The sequence below is a fragment of the Takifugu flavidus genome, chromosome 6 (genome assembly GCF_003711565.1).
Source record: "Takifugu flavidus isolate HTHZ2018 chromosome 6, ASM371156v2, whole genome shotgun sequence".
Lineage (NCBI taxonomy): Eukaryota > Metazoa > Chordata > Actinopteri > Tetraodontiformes > Tetraodontidae > Takifugu > Takifugu flavidus.
This window is the reverse complement of record NC_079525.1, coordinates 1,620,148-1,646,145: the sequence shown is the minus strand read 5'-3', so window position 1 is coordinate 1,646,145 and position 25,998 is coordinate 1,620,148. Positions and strand designations below refer to the sequence as shown.

The window sequence follows — 25,998 nt, the reverse complement described above, 5'->3', positions numbered from 1 at the left end:
ACTTGGCTGTAGTTCCAAGCGTGGAGCGAAGGGGGCGCTGTTGGGGGCACAAGCTTGGTCAGGGAACAGAGCGACGACAATTCGAGGCATTCTAGCCAGTTGTGGATAAGTAAAAGGGTTAATTTATCTAACAATGGCTGAAGAAGTGAGGTAAGATGAGGCTTCCCATTCTCTGTCACTTGTGTAAAATTAACAACGCGCTAACGTCTGTAATGTTAGTTACTAGAAGTCTGATAAATGTATTATGTTTATCCGGATATAACGCACGCATAGCCTCGATGTGGTGTTTCGCTTACTGCTGTGACTTAAGATTCTGAATATAAGCACACCTGTTTTGGTTAAACAGATGAATAAATCGTTTCACGATGAGCGTAAAGTCCCTTAATGTTATCCTGTGTGCTGTAGCCTTTTGCATTAGCATGCAGGGTAGCTTAGCCGCGTTGACTGCGTCCGCATCTAAAGTCATAACTTTGCTGAACTTCTGTTTTTAGTGGGTGTAAAAAGGTATTTGTAGACGGCAACATTCATGCAGATGTCAAGGTAATTTCAAGATTTCACAGTTTTACCCATGATTTTATATTCTGATCAGTCCTCGACCTCCAAAGTTCATTTCAATCATTACGTAACAGTTATATATTAACTGATAAGGGCCTGTTTTATGATGGGGCTATTGAACAAACTGGCTATCTTGCTGTCGAACAGGATTATTATGGCAAAAGGGTGACGAGCACCTCAGACCTGAAGACCAATGCGTGTGTGGCCCCAGCCAAACCCATCCCTGCCTACATCTCCAAGGTGTTGAAGAAGGTGCACCCAGATGTCATCATCAAGTCAGTGATGTAACTGCTGACATTTTCAGGTCGCCTCAGCAACTATAATAACTTTGACCTTCTGGATCATCCTCAGGTATTATGGCTGTGGTCTGGTGGTGCCTGAGAGCCTGGAGGGCTGCAGGATTCTGGACCTGGGCTGTGGATCCGGAAGAGACTGCTATATGCTGAGTCAGCTGGTGGGGGAGAAGGGACACGTTACTGGGATTGATATGACTGAAGAGCAGGTAGATGAGCATCACATGGTGCCCCTCAATGCACGTGCTGTTGGTGCAGGTTGAACTCTTTTGCCTTCTGCTTTAGCTGGACGTGGCCCAGACACACCTGGACTATCACATGAAAGAGTTTGGTTATAAGAGTCCCAACGTGACGTTTGTCAAAGGCTTCATTGAAGCCTTGACTGAAGCTGGCTTGGAAAAGGGCTCCTTTGATATCATCATGTAAGGCATCCTTCCCTCCCTCTCTCTTTCATTTGTTATATATATATATATATATGTTATATATGTGTAATGTGTGTTTTTTGCCATAGCTCCAACTGCGTGGTGAATCTCTCTCCAGACAAGAGGCGAGTCCTGGCTGAGGCCTACAGCGTGCTCAAGGTTCTCCGCTTTTAACATTCAGAGGCAATGCATGGTGAAGGTGGTGGTTATTATTGACTGTAGATTGATATTTAGGATGGCGGTGAGCTGTATTTCAGCGACGTCTACAGCAGCAGCAGACTGACAGAGGAAATGAGAAATCACAAAGTCCTGTGGGGTACGGTAAAGCTAAGCTCATGCTGTTGTTAACGGCTGCAGATATGTATCAAAGTATGATCCAGTTTTTGTTGCCAGGGGAGTGTCTGAGTGGAGCGCTCTGGTGGAAGGATCTGCTGCTCCTGGCTGAAGAAGTGGGCTTCAGTCCACCACGACTGGTTACAGCCAATATCATCACTGTGGGAAACAAAGAACTCCAGGACGTCCTTGGTTTGTTTCTGCCTTTTTATTTTACATCGGTGCACTTAATTCTAAATATAATTGAGATTCTACCAAGGATCTGCAGTGTTAAAGTCCACAGCACCGACTCAGGTGGGGAGGAATGTGGCATTGGGTCGGACAAGTTGGCTTGTAGCACAGTTGACTGTCATACATGTATTAACGCTCTTGTACCTGTTCTGACCTCACAGGTGACTTCAAATTTGTCTCTGCCACATATCGACTGTTCAAGGTCCCTAAAGGCGACACAGGGCCATGTCAGGTCATATATAATGGCAGCATTACAGGAGTGGAGGACAGCTTTGAGTTTGACTGTCAGTACACATTCAAGGTCTGTTAATGCTGCAGTAGAACAAAAGCTTGATGTCTGTTGCATGCACACGATGCCAAATGTGTGTTTCAAAGGCTAATGAGGCAGTGGCAGTTGATGGAGAGGTTGCCGCCATTCTGAAATGCTCCAGGTTTAAAGAGGACTTCACTTGTCAGCCAGCAAAAGCCCCTGCTCAGCCCTGCGGAGTCAAACCTAAGGTCAGAATGTGCCCTTCATTACAAAATTTAAAATGCAAAAAGGAATTCAAAATGCTCCCCACAGAGATAAAAACAGTGCGTAAGTTGTTTACAATATATTTTTTAAATAGATGGCTAGTTTACTCATTTTCTTATATTGTTTTTTTTTTTAATAAAAAAGAAAACAGCTGTATGTAGTGCACGGTAACTTCCAGGTCTGTCTCTGTACATTCCACTGAGCACTAGAGGTCAGTATGCGTATGGCATTAGTTTCTGACACACCCGTACAGCCCTGCGGTCCAAATAATGTGCACACACGTGTAGCAATACACATTTTCCAAGTTCTGTCTCTTTCTCTCCCTCTTTCTCACACACATACACACACTGACATACCCACTCAAACGCATACGCACACATCCAGAGGCGCAAGGTCAAGCAGCTGTCTCAGAGTCACAATCAGACTGTGGAGTCGTGCTGAGGAACATTGAACAAGAAAGAATGTTCTCTTTCTGTTCATGTAAAGGCATCTTATCAGCTCCCGTGATCATTCTCTCAATATATGCGCATCTAGTTTCACCACTATTGCATTTCTTTCATTAACATGTTTATTAATGTAAATAGATTGTTAGTCTTTCACACCTACTTTGCGAATGGGATGTTATTTTGATCAGAAAAGAAGCTTTATAATCTTTGAGTGTGATCAAAATATAATATAATAGTTGGACTATCCCCAGTAAAATATCATGTGAGAATTGTCACTTATGTGACGGCACAATTTAATGAACTAATCCTTGATTAAAGACACTAGTTGTAAACAACTCACCTTTATTCTGCAGCTATCAAAAATAATGAGAATACAAAAACATTTATCCTAGCTGTGTTGGGTGAGACAGCCTTACATAACCCAAACGGAACTTGGAATTCGTACACCAGGATGACTCGTAGTAATTTCTACCACGTCGACCTGTTGATACAGGAGGGCATTGTGGATCCTTTTGAGCTGGCCCTGCAGCTGAAGAAACAAGGTCCGGGTTCAGCCACAGGGGGATGCTGCAGCTCACAGTCTGCTGCCTGCTGCAAATGAAGGCTGGGAGAGAGCAGGAAGAGAGACGGCCCTGAGAGAGAGGCCCAGCATCATGCACCCTGTCTGCAGCAGTCACAGTTGTCCAGACTTGCTCCCTAATCACGTCTAATGAAGCTTTCTGGCTTTTAAAATGCAATTTCAATACATTTTTAATGAAAACCAAATGCATTCTGTGGTGTTCTTTTAAAATTATATATGACGGATGTGTGAATGTGGTTATTTCATCTAGTATTCAAGCTAAGTTTAAGCACTAAAAACTCTTTATACCGATTATTCATATTTATACTAGACAACTTTTGTGTAACCACTATGTAGACTACAGGTATTTCACACTATAATATTTTCATTTAGGTAAAACAGGTGTTTGAAAGTGGCACTGAAATTGCCAACTCAAGTAATTGAACCTGTTCCCCAGGAGCAGATAAATCTGCAAAGAATTTAACAGTGTCAAGAATAAATATTGGGATGAGCGTTTGAGTGGCTTTCGCAGTTAATGGCAGAAAGATTAAATGAGGTCCTCAGTATATGATTAGTAAGTGTTTTATTGTAGGGCACGAGTTTTCGAGGATTTAAGACGCTCCGTTTTCACCTTCCTAGTAATTGCAGTGAAATGTAAATCATGTCAAGATGTCAGGCTGAAGCAACGACTCACAGCATTTAGTCCCAGCCAGCCTCGCCTTTCCTACTGTTGCCGTTGACAATTACACCAAAAAAAACCCATGCGTTTGTAAAATGAACAATTTTTTAAGAGCGTAAATCAGAAAGTCACGAGTAGAGTCCTTTACGCGGCGTCCACTTGCTCGGGGACTCGCGATTCGTCGATGAGGACGCAGAAGCCCCGCCCCCTGCGCGACGGCCCCCGCTGATTGGTCCCCGGCGTCGCCTGTCTCGGGGACATCAGCGGAGGCACGAGTTGGCCGGTCAGCCTGTGCTCGCGAGTAGTCAGTAACGGAAACGTAATGGCAACGACCAGGTCCTGATGCGCAAGTCACAGCGACTCTAGCGGAGATGAAGGCGGACTCCAACCGGCTCTGATTTTTAAGAATCTTTTCCATTCAGGTTCGCTGCCGTGCGGTTATCGATATGGCAGAGCCGCTATCCACAGCACCCACCACTGCAAAAATGGCGAAACTTTACCGGGTCCGAGCTCTGACGATGATTTTCTTGACTGTCACTGGCTGGTGTGTTACCCCGATAACTGGCAAGGAAGGGTCCGAGGAAACCGTCATCATTGGGCTCCGGCTGGAGGACACCGACGACATTTCCTACATGGATAGGGGCTTTTTGCGGGTGAGTGAGAGTTCCAGGGTGAAATTAAGGGTGTACGGGCAAAACATCAACAACGAAACGTGGTCCAAAATTGCTTTTACGGAGTACGAGCGGAGCCGGACAATTGGGAGTCTTGACAGCTCCTCGATGGATAACCAGAGCCAAGAGGACTCCTCCGGCTTGCATCTCTGCGGTATTAGAACTTCGGATATAATTATATTGCCTAACATCATCCTGAACAGAAAGACGTCGGGAATTGTTGAAATCGAGGTCAAACCTCTGCGGAAGACAGAGAGGAGTAAAGCTTATTACCTCTGCATCGCCACCGCCACGCAGGCCGTGCCCGGGACGGACCCGTGGACGGAGAACACCTGGATCTACCACGACGGGGATGACACCAAAGTGATAGTGGTGGAGGAGAGGAAGTTCTTACTGCCTTTCTGGCTGCAGGTCATCTTCATCTCCATGTTGCTCTGCCTGTCCGGTATGTTCAGCGGGTTGAACCTGGGGCTCATGGCTCTGGACCCCATGGAGCTCCGGATAGTCCAGAATTGCGGCACGGAAAAAGAAAAGAATTACGCCAGGAAAATAGAGCCGGTCAGGAGCCAAGGGAATTACCTGCTTTGCTCACTGCTACTGGGGAATGTGTTGGTGAACACTACGCTGACCATCTTACTGGATGATATCGCTGGTTCGGGACTAATCGCAGTGGTCATGTCCACGATCGGAATTGTCATTTTTGGAGAAATCGTTCCACAGGCCATTTGCTCCAGACACGGCCTGGCTGTGGGCGCCAACACCATATTGCTCACCAAATTCTTCATGTTGCTCACCTTCCCCGCGTCTTACCCGGTCAGCAAACTGTTGGACTACCTTCTGGGACAGGAAGTGGGAACCGTGTACAACCGATCGAAGCTTCTGGAGATGCTCCGCGTCACGGATCCCTATAATGACCTGGTGAAGGAGGAGCTAAACATGATTCAGGGCGCGTTGGAGCTCCGGACTAAGACCGTGGAGGATGTGATGACGCTGCTGAGTGACTGCTTCATGATCCACGTGGATGCCACCCTGGACTTCGACACCATGTCCGACATCATGAAGAGCGGCTACACGCGAATTCCTGTGTATGAGGGCGAGAAATCCAACATAGTGGACCTGCTCTTCGTCAAAGACCTGGCTTTCGTGGACCCGAAAGATTGCACCCCGCTCAAAACCATCACCAAATTTTACAGCCATTCTTTACATTTTGTCTTCAATGACACCAAGCTGGATGTGATGCTGGAGGAGTTTAAAAAAGGTGAGACGGATCACAGGTAATCGCTTACATACGTCCACGGTCTGAGGTGAAATTGCCAGGTTGTCTCAGTTGACAGAGGTCACTCTGCAGTCCGCGTGACCTTTCACCTGCCTCCTCCTCGCCTCCTGTCACTGGACATGGAGGAGGGGAACAGGTGGAGGGGAACAGGTGAGGTAGGGAACAGCGGAGTTTCAGGTGCTCTAAACTGAACTGATTCATTCAAAATATCAAGGAGATCAGCGAGGTGCTTAAACTTTCCAGGTATTTTTTCTGATGAGTTCCAGGCAGTAAGGTGCAGCAGCCTCATTGTTCACTTCCTTTAAGGAGGAGGAGGTGTGTGTGTGTGTGTGTGTGGGGGGGTCCTAATCTTTCCCCATCTCTTCCATTCACTGTTAATGTTCACACTGCTCCCCCCCCCGTCTGACTCTCCTCCAGCATGTCGTATCGCCATGCGTCTCTTGCCCCACTCTCTCATTCATGCTTTTTGACCCTTGCCTCTCTCCATCCCTCTGATTTGTAAATGTATTAGGACACGTGGGAATGGTGCAACAGCAGCGCCGGGGGTTATCAGCCGGGGTCATCTTGTTTGAGGACCTGCTTAAATCCCTCTCCACATCTCTCGCGCTCGCCTCTAAAGGGATGGTGGCGATAACTTCTTTTGTGCGACCAAAAGGAATGCAGTCATGTAGATAATGAATAACAGCCTGGAACACCCTCAAGCCTGTGCGTGGTGTGCTTTTTATGCGCATTTGAGAACGATGTGGACCTCCCCCATGGTTTACCTGACGTATTGCATTGTCAACCCCCCCCCCCCCCCCCCGTGAAGTTATTTCTGTCACCGCGTGCTTTTATCTGCAGACAGTGTCTTCAACAACTGATATATGGAGGCTTAATATAATGATCAAAAACACACCCATGGATGCATTTTATGCTCCTTATAGTATTCACTTTACTGTAAGAGGATTAATTGCAAGGAAACACAGAACAAATCACTGAGCTCTATTACCAGAAGTAAGATGCGGCTCACCATGCCAAACTAGCATTACATAACGAGTTTGGTTGTGTTTGTTTTCTTCATGAGCGAGACCGTCCAGTAATTCGTGCTGCGCTCTTTCGCACTCGTCCTTCTGAACCAACAGCATCGAGCAGTCGGATGTGTTCGATTACTAACTGATGGTGGAACAAAAAAAAAGTTACGTTACTTTCCCAAAGCAACAGTTTGGTGCTGGAATGAAGGATTTGGAACGGCGTAGTTTGCCATCTCTGCGTGTCCTTCATCGCAGGTCGCGCTGCGTTCAGGTCCGTTATCGGATGGCCGACATTGGGAAGTCGTTATCTCGTAGCCGGGGCTGGTGTGTGTGTGTGTGTGTGTGTGTTGCTTTGGAGCGTCCAGAAACACAGCTAGTGTGGTAGAAGGACCTGCAAGTTTGTGTTAAAGTGGAAAATACATGATGGTGTCGTACTCTGCGTTCACAGTCCCAACGACCTGTTTTGACAGTCATTGCTAATTTATTCGATGCCTCTTGCAAGACGCATCTAGACAATGTATTAGGAAATATTACATTTATCTGAAGGATATACAGTCAGGTCAGCGTTTTCCTGGTATGTACTGTGTAGTAAAAGGAAAGTCCTGATCCCTTCTGTGCAAACGAACTTTTTAATTCGGGCGGACACCACCCTGGAAACTCTTGACCCCTCCATTAATTGCTCTCCGTCTGTGATCGCAACAATTACTGTCATCCAGAGGCTGCTTGTCAAGCCACAGGTTTAGCAGCTAATGAGCGGGTCGCTGCGTGCCAAACCACTCCGTCAAGTCACAAACTGGACTCCGTCTGCGCTTCTGACTTTGAGTTATGCCTGTTATTCCTAAAAGTTACTCGGGTGCTGCGCGGCCCAGCCTCGGGGGTGAATCTTCTGTGCGGATGTCTGGAGACATCGTGATCATGATCTGTTCAGGTTGTGCAGCACCTCTGCTCCTGGGGAGGGCAGGACACTTGTCCAACTGGAATCCAGGACTTGACCCGAACAATGATGCGAAGTAACTATCCGACATGCTTCTCTGCCTCTCTATTTGAGTCTCCTAAACTTTGCTTTGTCTTCTTCAGAGCAGTAATAACCATATTGTAACGGTGTAATTACATAAGCATCACAATGGTAGGCAGCCAGTTATATGAGTATATATATTTATACACATACACACACGGGCAGGTTTGGGAGGGTTTTTTCCCAGCGTGACAGAGAACACACAAGGCTTGGCACGTCTCGAAGCGTTCCCCGCTGCAATATAGGCCAATCTATACTTAATTTAAATTCTCCAGCCTTACCGCTCTCCTTCTCGCTCTCTTTCTCTGAGCTTTGCTGATGTGCTGACAGCACCTCTCTCGTGGGTTTCTGTTCTTCTCCTTGGGCACTTGTCCAGAACGCAACTTAGCAAATTTGTCGCTGAAATGCGCGCACGTCCATGTGTGTGTGTGTAACGTTCCATATTAGAACAGCACCTACGGTTTAGATAAAACGCCATCATGTAGATTAGAGGGCCTCACTTTTCTCAATGAGGGATACCCCTTTGAACCCAGCTGGACTTTTCCTGCCGGCCTCTCGCTTTATCAGGATTAATTACGGCAAATAAAGTAAAAAGCTTCACGTCTTGTTGCCACAGAGGGCTTTCCTGACCATATTTTACCAAAGCTATACTGTATATTACGTCTGTTGCCAGGGTTGATCCAGCGTTTGCTGGTCAGAGCTGTTGAAGTCATCGTGGTCAGTAAGAGTTTTACAGCCCAGTTAGCTTCTGTGAGCTACCTGTATGACGTAGCTGACCTTCTGAAAACTTTAGATGCACCATTTCCTGTTTCAGTCTTCATCACGTGACCTACCGAGACAATGCTGCTCATCTTCGGTCAATGTGTCTGAACATTTGAACCAAATAAAAACAGCATAGGCCTCAGCTACAGCAGATAAGCACAAATGTGAATTGTCCGATCGATTATGCTGCCTGGCGGGGCGTTGTACACTGCCAGATTTGGACTGGATGTGGGGGTGAGCATCATCGACCGGAAGCACCTGTGCGGCCGAGCGTCTGTGAAGTTCACTTGGTGAGTCGTCTGACTGACTTTTGGTGACAGAGATATGCTCTGGGTTGAACTCCAAGTTTGTTGTGTTAAAAGAATTGGCCTACATTCTTCAGATTCTGGTACAACATGGGGTGTAGGCTTTTAAGATCCGATTAGCACAACAGCCGAGGAGTGTAAATCTAGGCGCAGCGCACTCCCCAAGCCCGTCTGATCTGGCATTATGACTTTTGCTTTACACCTGTTTTCCACTGGGCTCCCTGCAATACGCCTTTAACGTGAGAAACGCAGCTTAATCATGTTCATAGCGCTAAACTTTCATACATAGATTGCACAGCATGTACAGTAGCATTGATCCTTTATTACTTTATCCTTCCTTGGTCGTAAAAATAAAGATGATATCGGACGTTATCGCTAATCTGTGGGTTTAATTTACTTCATCTGGGCAGATGCAAATATGCTGTAGGCGTTTTATGGCGGTTAGCATCACGTTAGTGTTCGCTGGACAAAAGGCTTTGCTGGTTTTTGTGTGGTGGATGTAATTAAGGAGCTGAATCTGTTTCCTGCACATGTTACCAGGGATCTGTAGTCATGCACTGCTGAGGAAAATTCGGGATTACGCAATCCAGAATGCAACCACCCCCACGTTCTTTTTAATAAGCTGTTTCCCAAAACAGACCTGTGTGTGTGTGTGTGTGTGTGTGTATTTTGTTTCTTTTGGAAGGGCCAACGTGGTAACAGATTATCAAGACTTTATGGCAGTTATGATCAAAGCTATTAGCGCAACAGCAAACTAATGCTTAACGCTGAATATTTTTCTAATAAATGTTAATATTTCATTTGTCTCCCGCGTTTCATTGGATGCAAAGTGAGCGCCGTTAATTTAAAACTGCACTTGTTATTCAGAATTCCTTGTGCGCGTTTCGAAGTCTCAGAGTCCTAATTTTGTCCATGTCCTGCTTGTTTTGAGTGCAGCTTTGTATTTAAGATATCATCGTGGTCGTTTGGGTGTTGTGCATGATGTCATTCTCATGATATGAAGGGAAATTACTGCTATTAGTGCTGCTGTGCGGTGAGCTTAATGATTCGGGTTGAAATATTCAGCTGACTGTGCAAATCATCCCCGTTTCTAACAATCTCTCACACCGATTCAGCTGTTAATCTCGACGGAACATTCCCCTTTTTTTTCATAAATAACAGACTCGGGGTGGAATGAAAGAGGAAAAAAGTAGATTCTGGTTCTTCAGACCGGGTCAGAAAGCCCTCCCAACCGGACTCTGCACAGCACACTTGCAGAAGCAGAGCCACTTGCTTGTGCAGCCTGTCCCATCCCCCTTCTCCCACATTCCCCCCCCTCTCCTCTACTCTCCATATTGTCCTCTCGCCTGTTTCCCTCAGTGTTATAAATTACGAACGACACAAACCTCCAGGCCCAAGGCTCCGCCGTGGATGCCTTCCAAACTGCACTTTTTAGCGAGCCAAAGGCTGGCTTCATTGATAACGCCGGGCACACTGTCCCACTCCCCCATTTACTGGCAGGCGGAAAAGCACAAGACGGGTCCTTCACAGGCCCGGAAAACACCAGCACTTTTTGGAACCTTCTTTTATACCACTACAGCGGAGCGTCTCCTCTTTTTTCCCGGTGAAAATCTGTTCCGCAAAAGTAACATTTTAGTCTTTAAGGTTCAGGGGACTATATTTGAGCCCGTGCGCTCCACAGTCACGATTCCTTTTCTTTCTTGTATGTCAGTGCAGCTGGGACTGTTGGACCACCGTCTTTGTACTGTAAAGTGGGTTTTCATGATGCATTTTCAGCCCGTTTCCAATCGGATCTTCCTCCCAGAGTCGTCCTCGGTGCAGAGATGCGTTTTAAGGTCATTCGGTTCACTTAGTATTCCTGCACATTTCCCCTCTCTCCCAACAAGAAGTGGGGAAACTGCTAGTAGGGCCTCACTTCAGTCTGCACTCCGCAGGCCTCTGCCACCGCTCCAGCTGACCCTCCAAACAACCCAGATCCACACTCAGAGCCTTAACCCCGTCCACAGATGGAGACCTGGCTGTTCTGCTGTGCGGTGACGGTCCAATACTATAGAATAGTGACTCCGCTGAGGGAGATTTACTCCTTTTTGTACCGAGAACCTGCTTATGTTCAACAGATCGCTAATTATGCTACTTGGACCCGTACCTGTGCTGTTGTGACCTTTCTCGGACCTCGTTTTTTCCAATTCAGGGTTCATGCTCGTTCTACAAAAAGGTCGAAAGGGATAGAATTCCTGATGACATTTTATAGTCATGCTGACAGTCAGATTGCAGATGGTTTGTACATGGAGCGGCTGACAGGATTAAGACAGGGAAAGACCGTGGCTGAGGATTTCTGGGGTTGCTTCTTGCACAGGTGAGACTCCTAACCTGCCAAACGGAAGCCGGACAACGAGATCTAGGATTCCTCGTAGTGAAATCAGTGAAGACTGAAGGGAAGAAACTTCCTGACGTGGGATAACTTGGGTGAAGCATTGCTGCCCAACACCAGCTCAGCGCTGTTATCGATGCTAATATGTCCCAGTTAAGGTGCTGATGTCTGCTGACGATCCCGCCTGCTAAAGTCAGATCATAAATAAATAACACCCAATGCAGTTTTCCCCGCTGCCGTCCAGATTCTCAAAGCTTATTGCACAAAGCATGGGAGCTTTTTATTGAGTACTTAGCTCATTCTAGCTTTAAGGATTTCACTTGGGCTAATTGTTTTTATTGAGGTTAATTATGAGTTTTAAATCCCTGAGTGCTGTGTGCCAAAATTGTGTGTTTTCAGGTGATTAAATCGTTTTGGCTTTCTGTGTCATAAGGGAAGAATCCAATCAAACAGTTTGGAAGTGATGGAACGCTGAGGGAGATAAACAGTTAATGAGGACGACGTGAGCGTTGCGCTGGTACAGAATCCCGTTTTCAGGTTAGACATGGAACAGTGTGTAGCTGTGAACAACCAGCAAAACACACGAGACTCCTTCCTTCCCCTGCTGCTCATTATACATATTTCTTTAGTTATTTGCTGCCAGATTGACCGATTTCCTGAAGATCGGCAACTCCTAACACCCTCTTAGGGAACACTTTAGATTAGGGAACACATATTCACAATTATCTACATGCAGAAAGAGGTCACAAAGGTGCTTTGTAGTGAATAATGAAGCGTCAATATGCTGCTAATATGCCTGTTAGTAAAGCAATAATTTGTTAAGTGTTACCACTATGGCTGAAATGAGAAAATGTAATAGATGGTAAAGAAATTAACGGAAATTTGACACAATGAAAAATGTCTTACGATATTTACTTTTTTATTCATTACTTTACATGTATTGTTGTAGTTAAAAGTATTTATCGGTCTGTAGGGGAGGCTGGGAAACGAAGGGTTTCTGGTTCAAGCCCCGGTGTGGACAAAGCGTTGGAGGGGTTCTGGTAACAGGGTCCAGAACACCGTCAGAGTACCCTTGAGCCAAGGTTCCGAACCCCCAAATGCTCACACGGGCCCCGCAGTGAGCTCCCATATGCAGCTGGGATAGTCTCCAGCTCCCTCCCCATGACCCCGAAAGGGATAAAGTGATCAAGAAAGGGTAAGACAGGATCAGTGGGAGGGGAGGATCAGCTTCCATCCCACAATTGAGGTGATGTAAAATGTCCAGAAAAAAGGTGGCAAGATGATCTGGTACAGAAGGGAAGGATGATCAAATGGTGTCAGGTGAGCGAGGATGAAGGGAACACACTCAGGGAGATGAATCTTGATCTTTTATTACCTGAAACCTGTTAAGAGTCTCAAAAAATTGCTATTCAATGAACACTGAAGGTTTACGGTTGTCATGGTGATGGCTAAGGCTACAGCAGTGTCACACCTAATGAAGTTGTCCTGAGACGACTGAGCAGCCTCTAAACGCTCGTCATTAACGCCTTATGCCGAAGCCATAATAATTGAGTCTCAGATTGTGTCCCCCCCCCCCCTCCCCATCACCTCTGGGTGGTTTCAAGTTGAGTCACTCTTGTGTCGTTTCTTAGCCCGGCTTTCCCGCCCACCGAAACAGAAAATGCGGAGAAACGGTGTTATTGCCGAGAAATGAGGTCTGCCCTCCTCTCCTAACCGTAATTAAGGGGCCTTGGTCACAAGATCACGCTGCTGCTACTAACCGGTGGTGTTCCAGGGCACACATATGCAGCCCAGCGCAGACACGCACACGCACGCACCCTGCTGGAAGGAAATTGTTGTTCATTCAGAGAAGCAGCTTGCTGTCATAGCTGGCTACGTTTGTTGTTGAAAGGTCCCCTGGGTGGAGATTCCTTTGGGCCTCAGTCATAAGGAGAGGCTTCAATGGGAGAGCAGTGAGGAGAGATGAATGAGCCCGCGGTCAGGTGCTGCTCTGTCGCCACTGCTGAATGGTGAGCGCACCAATAACACAAGCGCGGCGTGTTTTCAAGTGCCAGAACGCTCAGCACATATAACAGCTAGCAACACATATAACAGCTAGCAACACAGCAACACCTCTGACAGTCACGCTAACCCACTTTTGACCACTGCTAGATGCATCATTTGAGTAATAAATAGATCATAATTCCCTTTTTTTGCTCATTGTTGTCAACATTGGAGTTACAGGCTGTAATGATCAATTTACATACATCTAAGACCTTTATGGTTGAGACGTAAATTAGTCCTATTTACGTAGGACTGTAAATATCAAGTCAGGTCACCTTATTTATTTGTTTCACAGACAGTGAGACAGTAATTACGATACTCATTTTGATGTTAATACATGTAGAAACAGGTTTCAACGCTAACTCACTGAAGAACTTTACGATTAAATGTGATCGATTCTAGATCTGAGCCGGTTGTGGATTTTTCTCGCTGCACTCCACAGCTTAACTGTTCACATAGAAATTAAGGCCCATTAACAGCTGAAGGTGATCAAACCCTTGTCCACTTGTAACTAAATGAAAAGTACGAATCCTTTAAAACCCAAATTATGACGTCAGCTGTAGGATTTCCTCAGAGTTTCACCAAATCTCCCCAGAGCCGCAGCTACACCTCCGCTGGAAATGTCTGAAGTTGAACTGGTCCCAGTACTGATATTATAAGCTTCTCCCAAAGTATCCAGTTTATCTCTGTGGTCTAATTTACTCGTGGGGGAAATGCAGCCACTTATAAACACAGACAGACAGACAGACATTCCATTTATGTCTCCAGATAGTGCTGCCTAAGACGTTGACTTTAGCTGATGCTTCCCTCCTCGTTTTGACCATGTCAACGGAAAAATGGGTCAGAATGGCTGGAAAGTCGGTGGGGTTAGATTTAGAAGAAAGGCTGCTCCCAAGATGGGTTCCCATCGAAGAAATGGGATGGAAGGGACTGCAGCGTGGGGAGGCGGGTAGAGATGAGCCTCCACAACAGACCCCTCATCCTCCCACTCCAGCTCAATGTGCCTTACGGGCCTATTTATAGGGGGAAATCGTGCTATGGAAAATTATGACAAAGCTGCATTCCATAAATAAGCTGGGAATGGTGAAAGAGAGCACACAGTCTCTGAAGGCCCGATGGAAGTTTCTCAGGCTTTGGATTACAGATATGTGCATGACAGACACACACACACACACATTTGGATATAGGCTGACCGTTGAAGGCAGAGTAGACGACAGAGAGGAGGCCGGAGTGTCTCAGACTCCGTACCGTCAGCAGCCTTCTCTCTTTACCTGCCGTCACTCCTCACAACACCCGGTGCCGCAATGGCAGCAAACACGCAGCGAACACACACGCTGCCGTTGTTTATGGAAGACAGACACCTCTCTTCCTGCCCCAAGTGGTATTGTTGATTTGTAGGAAACTGGAAAATATGCACTCATCTTGTGGGACAGTGAGACAACACAGTCTAAATGTGTGTGTGTGTGTGTGTGTGTGTGAGACCCAACATTGGGTTTAGGTTAGCGTTTGGTTGTTATGCTTAGGCTAAGGCTTAGGGATGAATAATGCGTTATGCCTATGAAAGTCCTCACAAAGATAGAAGTACAAGGATGTGTATCTGTCAGCATATGCTAAAAAGGCTTAGGGACATAGAGGTTTAATGGACAGAGAGGATAAATGGACTGCTAACGGTTGAACAAAGAGGCTAATTGCACACATTTTAATAGCCGTCTTGTGTGTTTTTGAGGTACCAAATTTAGATTTTTGACCTTTTGCATCGGTTGTGGCCAAACTAAGCCGCACAGCAACGCAGGTGTAGCTGCATGTCCGTTTAGAACGTGGTAAAATGGTAAAATAATAAAGGCCTTGTGACCCCGGCGGCCTCTACTCACGCTCTACTCACTTTTCTGCCATATCTTCTATCTCTTATCCCTCCATTCGGGTCACATAAAGGTTAAAAGTCTGTCCTTAACCGGAAGAATTTTTAATCAAAATGTGTATTAACTATAAGCTGCCAGGTACAGAATTGGCGCAACGTTACGACGTTCCACGTGGTTAATGGAAAGTTACCACATGGACCGTTGCAAGATGCAGTTCTTTATGGCAGCCGTGTCCTCATCTCTTATCACCTGGGTCACACAAAGGGTTAGAGGTTGGTCCGCGTCTTCTGTGTGTTCTTGTTCTCGTAACTTTGATACGACTGAACTGGTCATACTTGCAATATGGGGGCGACGGCAAGAGGTAAGCCACCAGATAACTATGAATAAAACCCTCAGGATACATGAATAAAAGAAGCTTTTGAGTGCTAATTGGTGGGAACTTAAATCCTCCAGACCTCAGATGGCGACAGACCTCTGGTTCATATAGGTAACAGGTGTAACAGGTGACGGCGGGATTATTTTTGTTTAGAAAGCGGGTTCCTTTCAAGAAAACTAGCGGACATTGATCTGGTTCCCCGTGCTTTGCTGGCCTCTGTCTGGGCAGTTCAGAGTCTGCTCGAGGTCTTCGAAGGCCTGATTAGCATGTTAGCGCTCATGAACACAGATATGCTAATTAATAAGAACATGATTGCTCTGCTGCCCAGAGGAAAACGCGACTATCACCTCCCGTTATATGTGAAGTGATCTCAGCTCATCTTTTCCCAGCTCAGTGTCAGTTCGTGCTGCTGAACCGCAGCAGTCGAACTTTCTGGAGGATTTAACTCATTAAACCCATTGATGCTGCATCAAATACCTGCGCTGAAACAGCATCACAGCGCCGACCCAGCGGTGTAACAGCGGTGCTCACGTGCACTCGCTGGTTCCTTCACACCCAGGTGTGCAGCATCTGCACGCAGAAACGTCCCATTGTGAGAAAATGTGATTGGGCAGCGGAGGTTTCGGCCGGTCTGCGCTCGGTGAGAATATCGCCAGGGTGGAATGGAAACTTCATTTTGCAGGGGCTAATATTAGCCCGGGCCTCTGGAAAATTCCTTTTAAATGATCGCAAGCTGAGAAAAGGCAAAGAATTTGTTTAGCATTTTGCTTGACAGGATTCTCTACATACACATGGCGGTTCGTTTCTCATTTTGATCTTTAAGTTCGCAGGAGGGTCCTGGGAACGCAGAGGCGGTGGTCGTGATGGCGCCCGGGCTAACGGGATGACATTGACTGGCCGACTTTTATTTGGCTTTTTGAGTCTTCTTCGGTAAAATGTGCTACATTTGTTGTAGGCTTAAAAAAAGTTGTTTTTTTAACCAAGGTAAAGGAATCCTTCCTAATAGACTGGGAATACTGGTGGAAAAGGGGATATGAAGTTTAATTCCCTCACTCTTACCACATTTGTCTGCTTGTGCTTCCTGTGTTGGTAGGAAAATCCCACCTGGCCATTGTTCAGAGGGTGAATAACGAATGCAAGGGAGACCCTTTCTACGAAGTTCTGGGCATCGTCACCCTGGAGGACGTGATCGAAGAACTCATCAAGTCAGAGATCCTGGATGAGACGGACATGTACAGTAAGTTCTGGTGCTGCGACCATCTTGGCGGGTTGAAATGTCACAGATACAGATTAAAGCTGCTCAGCCACAATGAAAACTAGCTCTGAACACAAGTTTTAATGAATGAACTTTTCCACTTACGAAATAATAGATTATTTTCTGTATTATTAAGTATATTAAAAAGACCAATTGTTCCTAATAAAAGCTCTAATAGTGTCAATAAAGTTCTGCCGACCTCGGGTTCACTAATGCATATGGCTTTAAGCAATGCTAAGAATGTGCTAAGCTAACAACATAGCCCCCTATAGCTCTCTTTTAGTTCTAAGAAGAACACCACGGCTACGTTTCTGGAAAAAGCAATAAGCCTTGGGTAACTCAAGTTTAGTCACCTTGTGACCCTGCGGGACTCCGTCATTGTCAGTGAAGCGTCTGGAGTCGCCCTTCAGGTTCTCTTCAGAAAAAAAGGTCGTCTCGTGTTTCACTTTCATTTTTGTTTGTTTGTTTTTTCCTCCGCAGCGGACAACAAGACCAAAAAGAAAATCACCCATCGGGAAAGGAAGCAGGATTTCTCAGCTTTCAAGCCTAATGAAATGAAGGTTAAAATATCACCTCAGCTTCTGCTGGCTACCCTGCGTTTCCTAGCAACAGGCAAGTGGGCTGTGTTGCTGCTTGACTTCCCCTAGTGTGCTCTCAGCCCCTCGCTGCGGAGAAACTGTGCATGCATGTGTGTGTGTGTCTGTGTGTGTGTGTGTCCATGTGTGTGTGTGTGTGTGTGTGTGTGTGTGCCTGTACAGGCTTTGAGGGTAAAGGGAGGAGTGCGTATGTGTGTTGAATGGGTATCTGTTGTTTGTGTTGTATGTGAAGGAATGGGTTTTGTGTGTGTGTGTGTGTGTGTGTGTGTGTGTGTGTAGAGGGAGAAGGGCTCTTGCAGTGCGGCATGGGATGTCTGTGCTGACTGTGTACTAAAGAAAATGCAGCCGTCTATTTGCTTGCATGTCATGCGCCGCAGGTTACATGTCTTAGCTCACAGCTTTAAAAACAACACCCTGTTTGCTTACACTCATTCCTCGGTGACATCACATGCAGCATTTTTTGGCCTATTATTGGGTTTCTCACACAAGTCAGCATAGCATCGTGTAAAATGTGAAATATTTCACCCGCTTTCCCTTGGGAAATGGATTTCTGAGCAGGCTGCACAACATCTAAGTCCTACTACAGCTGCAGTGGATGAGAGCCTCTGTGCAGATTTGCTTTAGAACTTTGACCTAGCAGCTAAGCATTGATTAAGTTCCTCTAAAGGCTATTAGTGAGTTTAGTTCCTGGTGGTGGAGCCAGCAGCATGCTGATACATATCACTGCCACTGAGTTGACAAAGCAGATTGGCTAATTTTGGGGCCAAACTAGCCAGTTATTGTTTATTATTAAAATATCGCTAATTATATCAAGGCGGTTGTAAGGTAAAGAAGAAAGGATTTGAATGCGATATTAAAGCTATTACGTAATAAGGAGACATTAACGGTCCAACATTGACTCCTCCCCTCTCCGTGTCTTCAGAGGTGGAGGTGTTTGCTCCACCTCACGTGTCCGAAAAGATTCTGCTGCGCCTGCTGAAGCATCCCAATGTCATCCAGGAGCTGATGTACAACGAGAAGAACAGGAACGCCGGGAGTCACTACCTCTTCAACAGGAACAAGGCGGTGGATTATTTCATTCTCATTCTACAGGTGTGTGGATCCATTCTAGCTTTACCTTTAGCGGTAAATGTCACACCCACGAAAACCTGGAATCTGACGTAACCTGAGGGGACAAAAAACATTTGAGGGTGCAGGAATCAAAGATCTGGAGCTGAAAACTGACAGCCCAGATAAACAGCTCATAGATGTCCGACAAAAGACAGAAATACAACAGCAGAGTGGAAACTAGGCGGTGTAGGAAAGTTTATACGACTGTGTTGACTGTGCTAATTTCAATGTCATTGATAGAGATCAATGTTTTATATTTGATGGCGTTCCTCCTGCTGTAAACCTTCTAAATTAGTGTGTTTTAGAGCAGATGGCGTCTAATCGGGACAAACGTCAGATGGGGTTTGGGGAGGAGACTTATTCGGAAAAGAAAGAGGAAGAGCGCTAATGTGGAGGGGCGCACCTGTGGCCGGGAATGTCAGAGTGATGGGTGAAGGTTTTTAGTAGCGTGTTTCATCCTCAACGCCGTTGGCGCTCTGCGGATCTCATCATCACAGGGGAGAGTGGAGGTGGAAGCGGGAAAAGAGGGGATAAAGTTCGAGGCGGGACCGTTCTCCTTCTACGGGATGATGGCGCTGACAGCCTCCTCAGGTAAAAACCTCACACACGCTGGGTTTAAATGGGACAACGGGTGACGGGAAGGTGCGTGGGCAGAATATAAGATGCACCTGACTCCCCCCCAGGCTTGAACATGTCGGGTACGTGTCAGGTGCTCTGACTAAATTTCCTGGGGGGAATCTTGTTTAAATGTTAATAGCTGAAGGTGACATCATCATGGATTGCTGCTGCCCTCCCGGTTCATTCATAAACTACAGAACCAGCCGTTCCACTCATGGGTTGTGGGATTTGAGAGACACCTAGTGGTGGAATTGGAGAACAGCACCTGGGACTTACACTCGATTCACGTCGATTTCGGGTGTCCATGTTTTTGATTTGTGTACATTGGTTTGCTTTTTCCTTGATTTTGACATCTTTTCCTTCTTTTGTTCTTATCTTTTGTGTTCCCCATCCCCCCCTCCCCCCAAAAGTGCCGCGCTCCCTGTTGCACATGGTCAGTCGGTCTGAATCACTAGCGGGATCTCCTGGTACAGTAGCCTTTTCTGTCAACACACACAACCTTCTTTACGACTAACACCTCACTAAAATCACTAGTTCACACATGGAATCAGCAAAATGGCCTCAAGGAGAAGATGCTGCATTGCGTTACTGTACATTTCTGTGTGGGGGGTGGAAAACAGATTCAAATTTAGAGTTAACACCCCCCAGCCATTAGTCAAGTGACTGAATGGTGTTGGAGACTTTAGAGGCCCCAAAGCAGACCAGGCTCCACCCCCTTCGCCTCTAACCTTTAACCTTCTGGCTACATAAACAAGACCTACAGCCAAAGCCCCCTGCTGGACACCCCCGAGTGCTCATAGAAACACACACATGTTCACGTGTGCAGACACACGTACTCAGAGGTCCACACACACTATTGAAAAAAGGTTTAACAGTGACCTACAGTGCACACGCCATCATCTTTTGTGTGTGTGTGTGTGTGTCTGAAGGATGTGTGTTGTTGACACACCATTGTTTTCTGTATTGTGCCCTCAAGAGTAGAGTCCTAAGCTCCACATGCCATGCCTTTGGTCTACACACACACACACACACACACACACACACACACACGTGCGCTCACACACACATATTCTTTTATAGGATTACATACATTCCAGTTGGCGCTGTAGCATTAGCATTGGTCATTGTGTGTGATTTTCACTGGGCTCGTCTAAGAAGTGGAAAACATAATCTGGCTTTAATTAAAATACAAAAATAAAAGGCACTTTAAGTCCTCTAAGGTAGCACCTACAAAGAAGCCCCGTCAGTGGAGACCACCGCCCCACCTGCCAGGGTGAAGTTCCCCTCACCTTAACCCTGCGTCCAGGGGGGTGGACATGACCCTGAACCAATTAAACCTCCGGGACTGTGATGTAATCCTAGTTACTGGTTGAATCCTGATTATCCAGTCGACCCTGTGGAGCTGTGACTTTTGGCTCACTATGGCAGCCTTTGGACAGGACAAGGACGTCTCAGAGACCCGAGACGGGGAGCAGTGTCCCTCTTCAGTCAGAAAAAAAGCAGAAATATTTCACCTTAATTTGAATCATCTGGTAGGATTTTGATGTCCATCACAACAGGAGTGAGTGTGCGAGGAAACAAAATACCTGCACGCCTCTTATTTTGGGTCGTCAGGGGTTAAAGACTTAGAGTATGTCCAAATTAGATTTCCAATCATCACAGCAAGCAGCTGTGCTAATATGTTACACTTGACTTTGAAAAATGTCACTAAGCTTCCTAAGTGCTGATGAAGCTGTTAAGCAGCTCATTATGAGTCAGAGCAGCACTGTAGAAATGTGCGAAATACATCAAAAACTCACTCCCTGCAGGACTTTTGGAGACTTTTGGGGGATTATTGCATCACTAAAGCAGATACAGATACAGTTGTGAGCAACATTAACAAAATACTAACCCCATCACATGTAGCATCCTTTTACAATTTAGCCTCAGCGTGCTAGTGCTGTTGCCTGTCAGCAGAGAGTTTTGATTAATCTCTCACCTCCTTAACAGAGAATAAATCTTCTCCGTGGCCTTTTGACCTCAACCTATCAGACACCCTGAACAGGAGCAATCGCACCGACGCCATCAGCCAAACTCTGGGCAGCAACAACAACCAGCTCAACTCCTTCTTGCAGGGCTACGTACCCGATTACTCAGTCAGAGCGTGCTCAGACCTGCAGTTCATTAAGGTGAGTCCGTAAGCACGACATAAGTCTGCCATATATTTATATAAACATCGAGGTGGGTCCTTCTCCTCCGTGGGCACCTTGTTTCTATAGTAACCTGGAGTTTGCAGCCAGATAAACTAAAGGCTTGAGTACTGTTACATTTATTGTGCGCTTTACAGGGGTCAGAAGGGTCACCATGCTAACATGCTAGTTCTGTGGTTGTGTTTACCCATTTTTTGGTGCAGGTGTAGTCTGCATCAATATTTAGGGTGATGAGGTGTAAGTGCATGTGAGTGTGTGATGCATGTGTCCCACCCTGCCTGGGGTGTACTCCTGCCCCTCATCCACTGAGCTGGGATGCCCCCTGGATGATGAGGGTTCAGCCTCTACACGAGGCGCCCGATGCAGCGACATCGCCACCTACTGTCCGTTTCCAGTCTCAACACCCGTTTCCTTACTGGACCTGAAGCCAGTTTCCTGTCTTCCAGATCACTCGGCAGCAGTACCATAACGCCGTCATGGCGTCGCAGATGGACAAATCGTCGCAGACCACAGACAGCGAGGTCACTAAGAGTGAACTAACTGAACTCCACGACGCTGTGGAGACCTCTGTGGTCTTCACCAGCGTGACCAGCACCGCCGGCGGCAACCCCGACTGTGCCGTGGTGGTGCTCAACGAAACCTCCCACATGCTCAACCAGCAGCAGAACTGTGTGGGTCTCAGCAGGAGCAACCACAGCACCCACAATGAGGGACCCATCTAACCCCCACCCTCCTCCCCCTAAAACAACCCCCTGCCCAAGCCGAGGGGAGAACAACACCTCCACCCAGTCTCATGGACGCGCACGGAGCGGTGGGGAAGAAAGAGATGAGGGAATGTGGGGAGGTGGGTGCAGGGGTGGTGGGGGTTCTGCCCAAAGCCCCTGAGTGGGTAAGTTAGTGAGTCGGTCTGTCAGAGTCCCCCATGGAGGGGCAGCGGGGAAGACTGGTGCTACGTCACCCCCATCCACACACGCCCCGACAGGGGGCGCACTTGGACCATACTCGCCACTGAGCTTCCTTTTTATTTGGGACAATTTGACAGTTTAATCACAGCAACAGAGTGTACACACACCTTGTGGCCCTCTCTCCACACACACACACACATTGAAACACACACACACACACACAGATATAACTCAACTCTCTCCTCAGGCCAAAGACTTTGGTCCCCCTTTTCTACACTGGACTTTTGCACACAAACACATATTTAAATACACACACACACCCACACACACTTATACAAGCCCCCCCATCCTGTACATCTTCCATACATTAAAACCCACACATGCAGAAAACAATGGTTGGACAAAGACTGCACCAAAAACACTTTGAAAGCAAAACCGCTAAACCACGAACCAAGAATGTTTTCCTGTATTTATTTATTTTATAATATTGTCTGTATATATATGTATGTATGGAGACATGATATGACCAGCATTTTAATATAAGTATCCATTGAGCATGTGTACACAGCTGTGTGTTCTGAGTAACAGGTGTCATATTAAAAAGGATATGCTACATATATGGAATGAACATCCATTCACGTGTACAGGGAGGTGAGGGTCTTATACATGTATATTACAGATCCTGTTATTTTTACTATTATCTTAAATCAGACTTATGGTACCTTACCTTTTTCACCTTAAAAAAAATCACACTATTGCCTTTAAGAGAAATCACATAGTCAATTATTTTAACAAAGTGCAATAAACTGCAGTTATTTAAGCGATGATTGTCGATTCCAGCGAAAAAAGAAATCACTATTTTGTGAATTGACGGATGTTGTTTGTATGTATGTACTGTACGAATATTTTGTTTGAAATCCTAAACTGCAGCCATCCGCGTGCAAAACTGTCCTCGCTGCCTTTTACACGTATCTGTGTCTTTGACCTCAAACGCAACGTCCACTGTGCTCATGTGGGAGTGGGGATGCGTGTTTGTGTGAAAGTGCCAACGCAGCACTAGTGCCTCTGCTAATACTTCTCCCTTTGTTCCCCCCTTTTTTTGGGCATTTTTTTTTTTTGCAAAATCACACTTAATAATTGCACAGTATTAATGACCTCATGTATTAATGACCTCTTGATAATTGCACAGTATTAATGACCTCATGGAGCGCGACGAGCATCCGAAGAGTTGGCCTGAAAACTTACCTGTGAGTGACACTGACACACACACACCTGTGTTCATGCGCTCCTTGTCCGCGTGTGTGTGTTTGTGCGTGCGCGAGCGTGTGTGTTTGTGGAGAAGGTTTTGGGTTTTTAGCCCAGGGGTTGACAGCGGTGAATGTGAACGAGGCTCTGTTTAATCCATTTTGGCTCCTGAAATGATGCATCTTATACTATATATCTTAAAACCTTTATTATCAGTTGTGTCTTAATTTAGAGTAAAATATATTTTTTAAAAACAAATTTTCACTAGCTGCTATTGAAGAGAACTATTTTTATTGATTTGATTTGATCTTAGATCATGCTGATTTATTTCACAGTTTCACGAGAATGCAATAAAAGAATAGTTTGACATTTGGGAAATGTGCTAATTTGCATTCTTGTGGAGCTTCAGACTCGATACCACTTATAAACTCGTGTTAAATGCCACTTAGCCACTTAGCTTAGCACTGTATAAAAACTCCAAATACTTGATATATCACGTTAATGCTAAAGAAAGCTAATGTCTCTTGGCTAACGCCACGTATCATGACAATAAATTAACACAGTGGTATCAATCTGCTGACAAGAGAGCAAATAAGCCGTCATGTCAAACTGAAGCCTTTATTGTTCTGTTTTGCTTTAGTCCCTTTTCACCCTTTTTGCTTTACCTCATTAAGGCAGGATCGAGTTTTTATTGTTTGTTGTTTGTTCATTTGAGTTTTAGTGTAGAATAATCTTTACTTGGTGCCTCTGGTGGCGTAGTTTTTAATGATTTCACTCCCAGGACTGTTCTCTAACTCGACCGTACTGTACAGGCCAAACCAAGACTTTCTTTGAATATATTCAGTTGCTATTGGCAACCACTGGTGGTCAGTGTTTCCACGTGCACGGCCGGCCCTGCCGTCTGTCCAGTTGCGAGGCCTCCTCGGCCCCGAGTCCACGGACGGGTTCCGTCTGTGTTGTTTTGTGCTCGCTGTAGTTTGTTGTTTACTTTAACGTGCTCCTATGCAGCAGACGCGCTCTGCTCCGCAGGGACAATCACTCCAGTTTATACTGTGCACGTGACAGCAAAATGTCCAAGCCGCCCACAGGAACAGGAGGGTTACGCTGCACACACACTAACCCGTCTCTGTCCGCCCGTCACTCAACTGGGATTCTGATGCTCCCGGGATGTGAATGCTTTGCAGATGTGTGTTTTATTCCCAATGCTGCTACTGTACCCATATGCTGTCCATAATGTCTCTCCTGCCTGAAGAGAACATTCCCAGTACCTCCACCAGCTGGTGGGTTAATAAAAAAAGTGAATGATTAACAGACATCTGGTGAGTCGCTGTGATCAATATGCTGCTTCTCAAATCCTGGTGGCTTTTCTGCCCTTCTCATATCTGCTCTTCTCATGTCAGGAGTCATGAAACCACATCCAGCAGGTCCCAACACAGCGTGTTGGTTCTGTGCTGACCTCAGGTGAAGGATGTCCACAGAACCAGTTTATCTGTTCACGTTGAAGTGGACCAGCCTCTCTCTCTCCACTGGAACCAGTTTAGCCTCGGTCCCACTGTAACCAACCACTCTTCTGTTCACCAGTTCATATCGCCTCTCATCCCACTATAACCAGTCCATTTATCTGCTCTGTCCCACTATAACCAGTCCATTTATGGCGTCCACTATAAGCAGTCCATCCTTTCTCTCCCACTATGACCATTAAATGTGACTCGTTGTCTCTCTATAACCAATCCTTTAATTCCCCGTCCCCACTATAACCAATTCAATGATCCTCGCTGTCCCACTATAACCAGTCTATTTATCCTCTGCTTCACCATAACCAGTAAATCTTTGCTCCCTTTCCCACTATAACAGCTCTATTAACCGACTCTTCCCCACCATTACCAGTTCATTAATACTCTCGTTCCCACTATAACCAGTATAGCCTCTCTTTAGCCTTCTAAACTGGTGTGGATCCATATAATCTGGCAGCTCATTCTTGGCCTTTGTTGCACGGGGGCAAAGGTCACCGTGGCAGGTAACGACCCCGAAGCTGTGAGCTACCATCAGATAATGTCACGTGAAAGTTACACACAAACACACACACACACACCACACACACACACACACACTTACACAATTTGCATGTTTAAACATTGATCTCAGGTCAGTCTTTGCTTAACGCTCCTATTCCAGTGATGTAACCATCCAATTTATAGCACTGACAACCTAGACCTACACACCTAGACCTACACCCACACACCTAGACCTACACCCACACACACATAGACCTACACCCACACACTCTGCTGAGGGGATTAGAGAATATCTGATCCTGCAGTGGTCCTCATCCCCCACAGGAGGAGTCACAGAACAACAGT

The 25,998-nt window shown here is 46.1% G+C and overlaps 2 protein-coding genes across 3 annotated transcripts; both read left to right on the top strand.

The window, feature by feature from the left end:
- Nucleotides 1–9: 9 nt before the first annotated feature.
- as3mt (arsenite methyltransferase) lies at nt 10–3,559 on the top strand. Its single transcript, XM_057034945.1, has 11 exons — nt 10–150; nt 492–540; nt 703–830; nt 907–1,057; nt 1,134–1,270; nt 1,360–1,429; nt 1,505–1,586; nt 1,664–1,795; nt 1,996–2,135; nt 2,210–2,332; nt 3,288–3,559. Exons 1-11 carry the CDS (start codon nt 134–136, stop codon nt 3,393–3,395), a joined length of 1,137 nt encoding a protein of 378 aa, XP_056890925.1. The 5' UTR covers nt 10–133; the 3' UTR covers nt 3,396–3,559.
- Nucleotides 3,560–4,184: 625 nt separating this feature from the next.
- Nucleotides 4,185–24,953, top strand: cnnm2b (cyclin and CBS domain divalent metal cation transport mediator 2b). 2 transcript variants are annotated; one of them, XM_057034937.1, is made up of 8 exons: nt 4,189–5,961; nt 16,814–16,957; nt 17,456–17,587; nt 18,494–18,663; nt 19,179–19,272; nt 19,710–19,766; nt 21,289–21,467; nt 21,935–24,953. In XM_057034937.1, exons 1-8 carry the CDS (start codon nt 4,479–4,481, stop codon nt 22,208–22,210), a joined length of 2,535 nt encoding a protein of 844 aa, XP_056890917.1. In that variant the 5' UTR covers nt 4,189–4,478; the 3' UTR covers nt 22,211–24,953. The 2 variants fall into 2 exon arrangements, with proteins under 2 accessions (XP_056890918.1, XP_056890917.1); XM_057034938.1 differs by lacking the exon at nt 19,710–19,766 and having other exon boundaries at nt 4,185–5,961.
- The last annotated feature ends 1,045 nt before the right edge of the window (nt 24,954–25,998 follow it).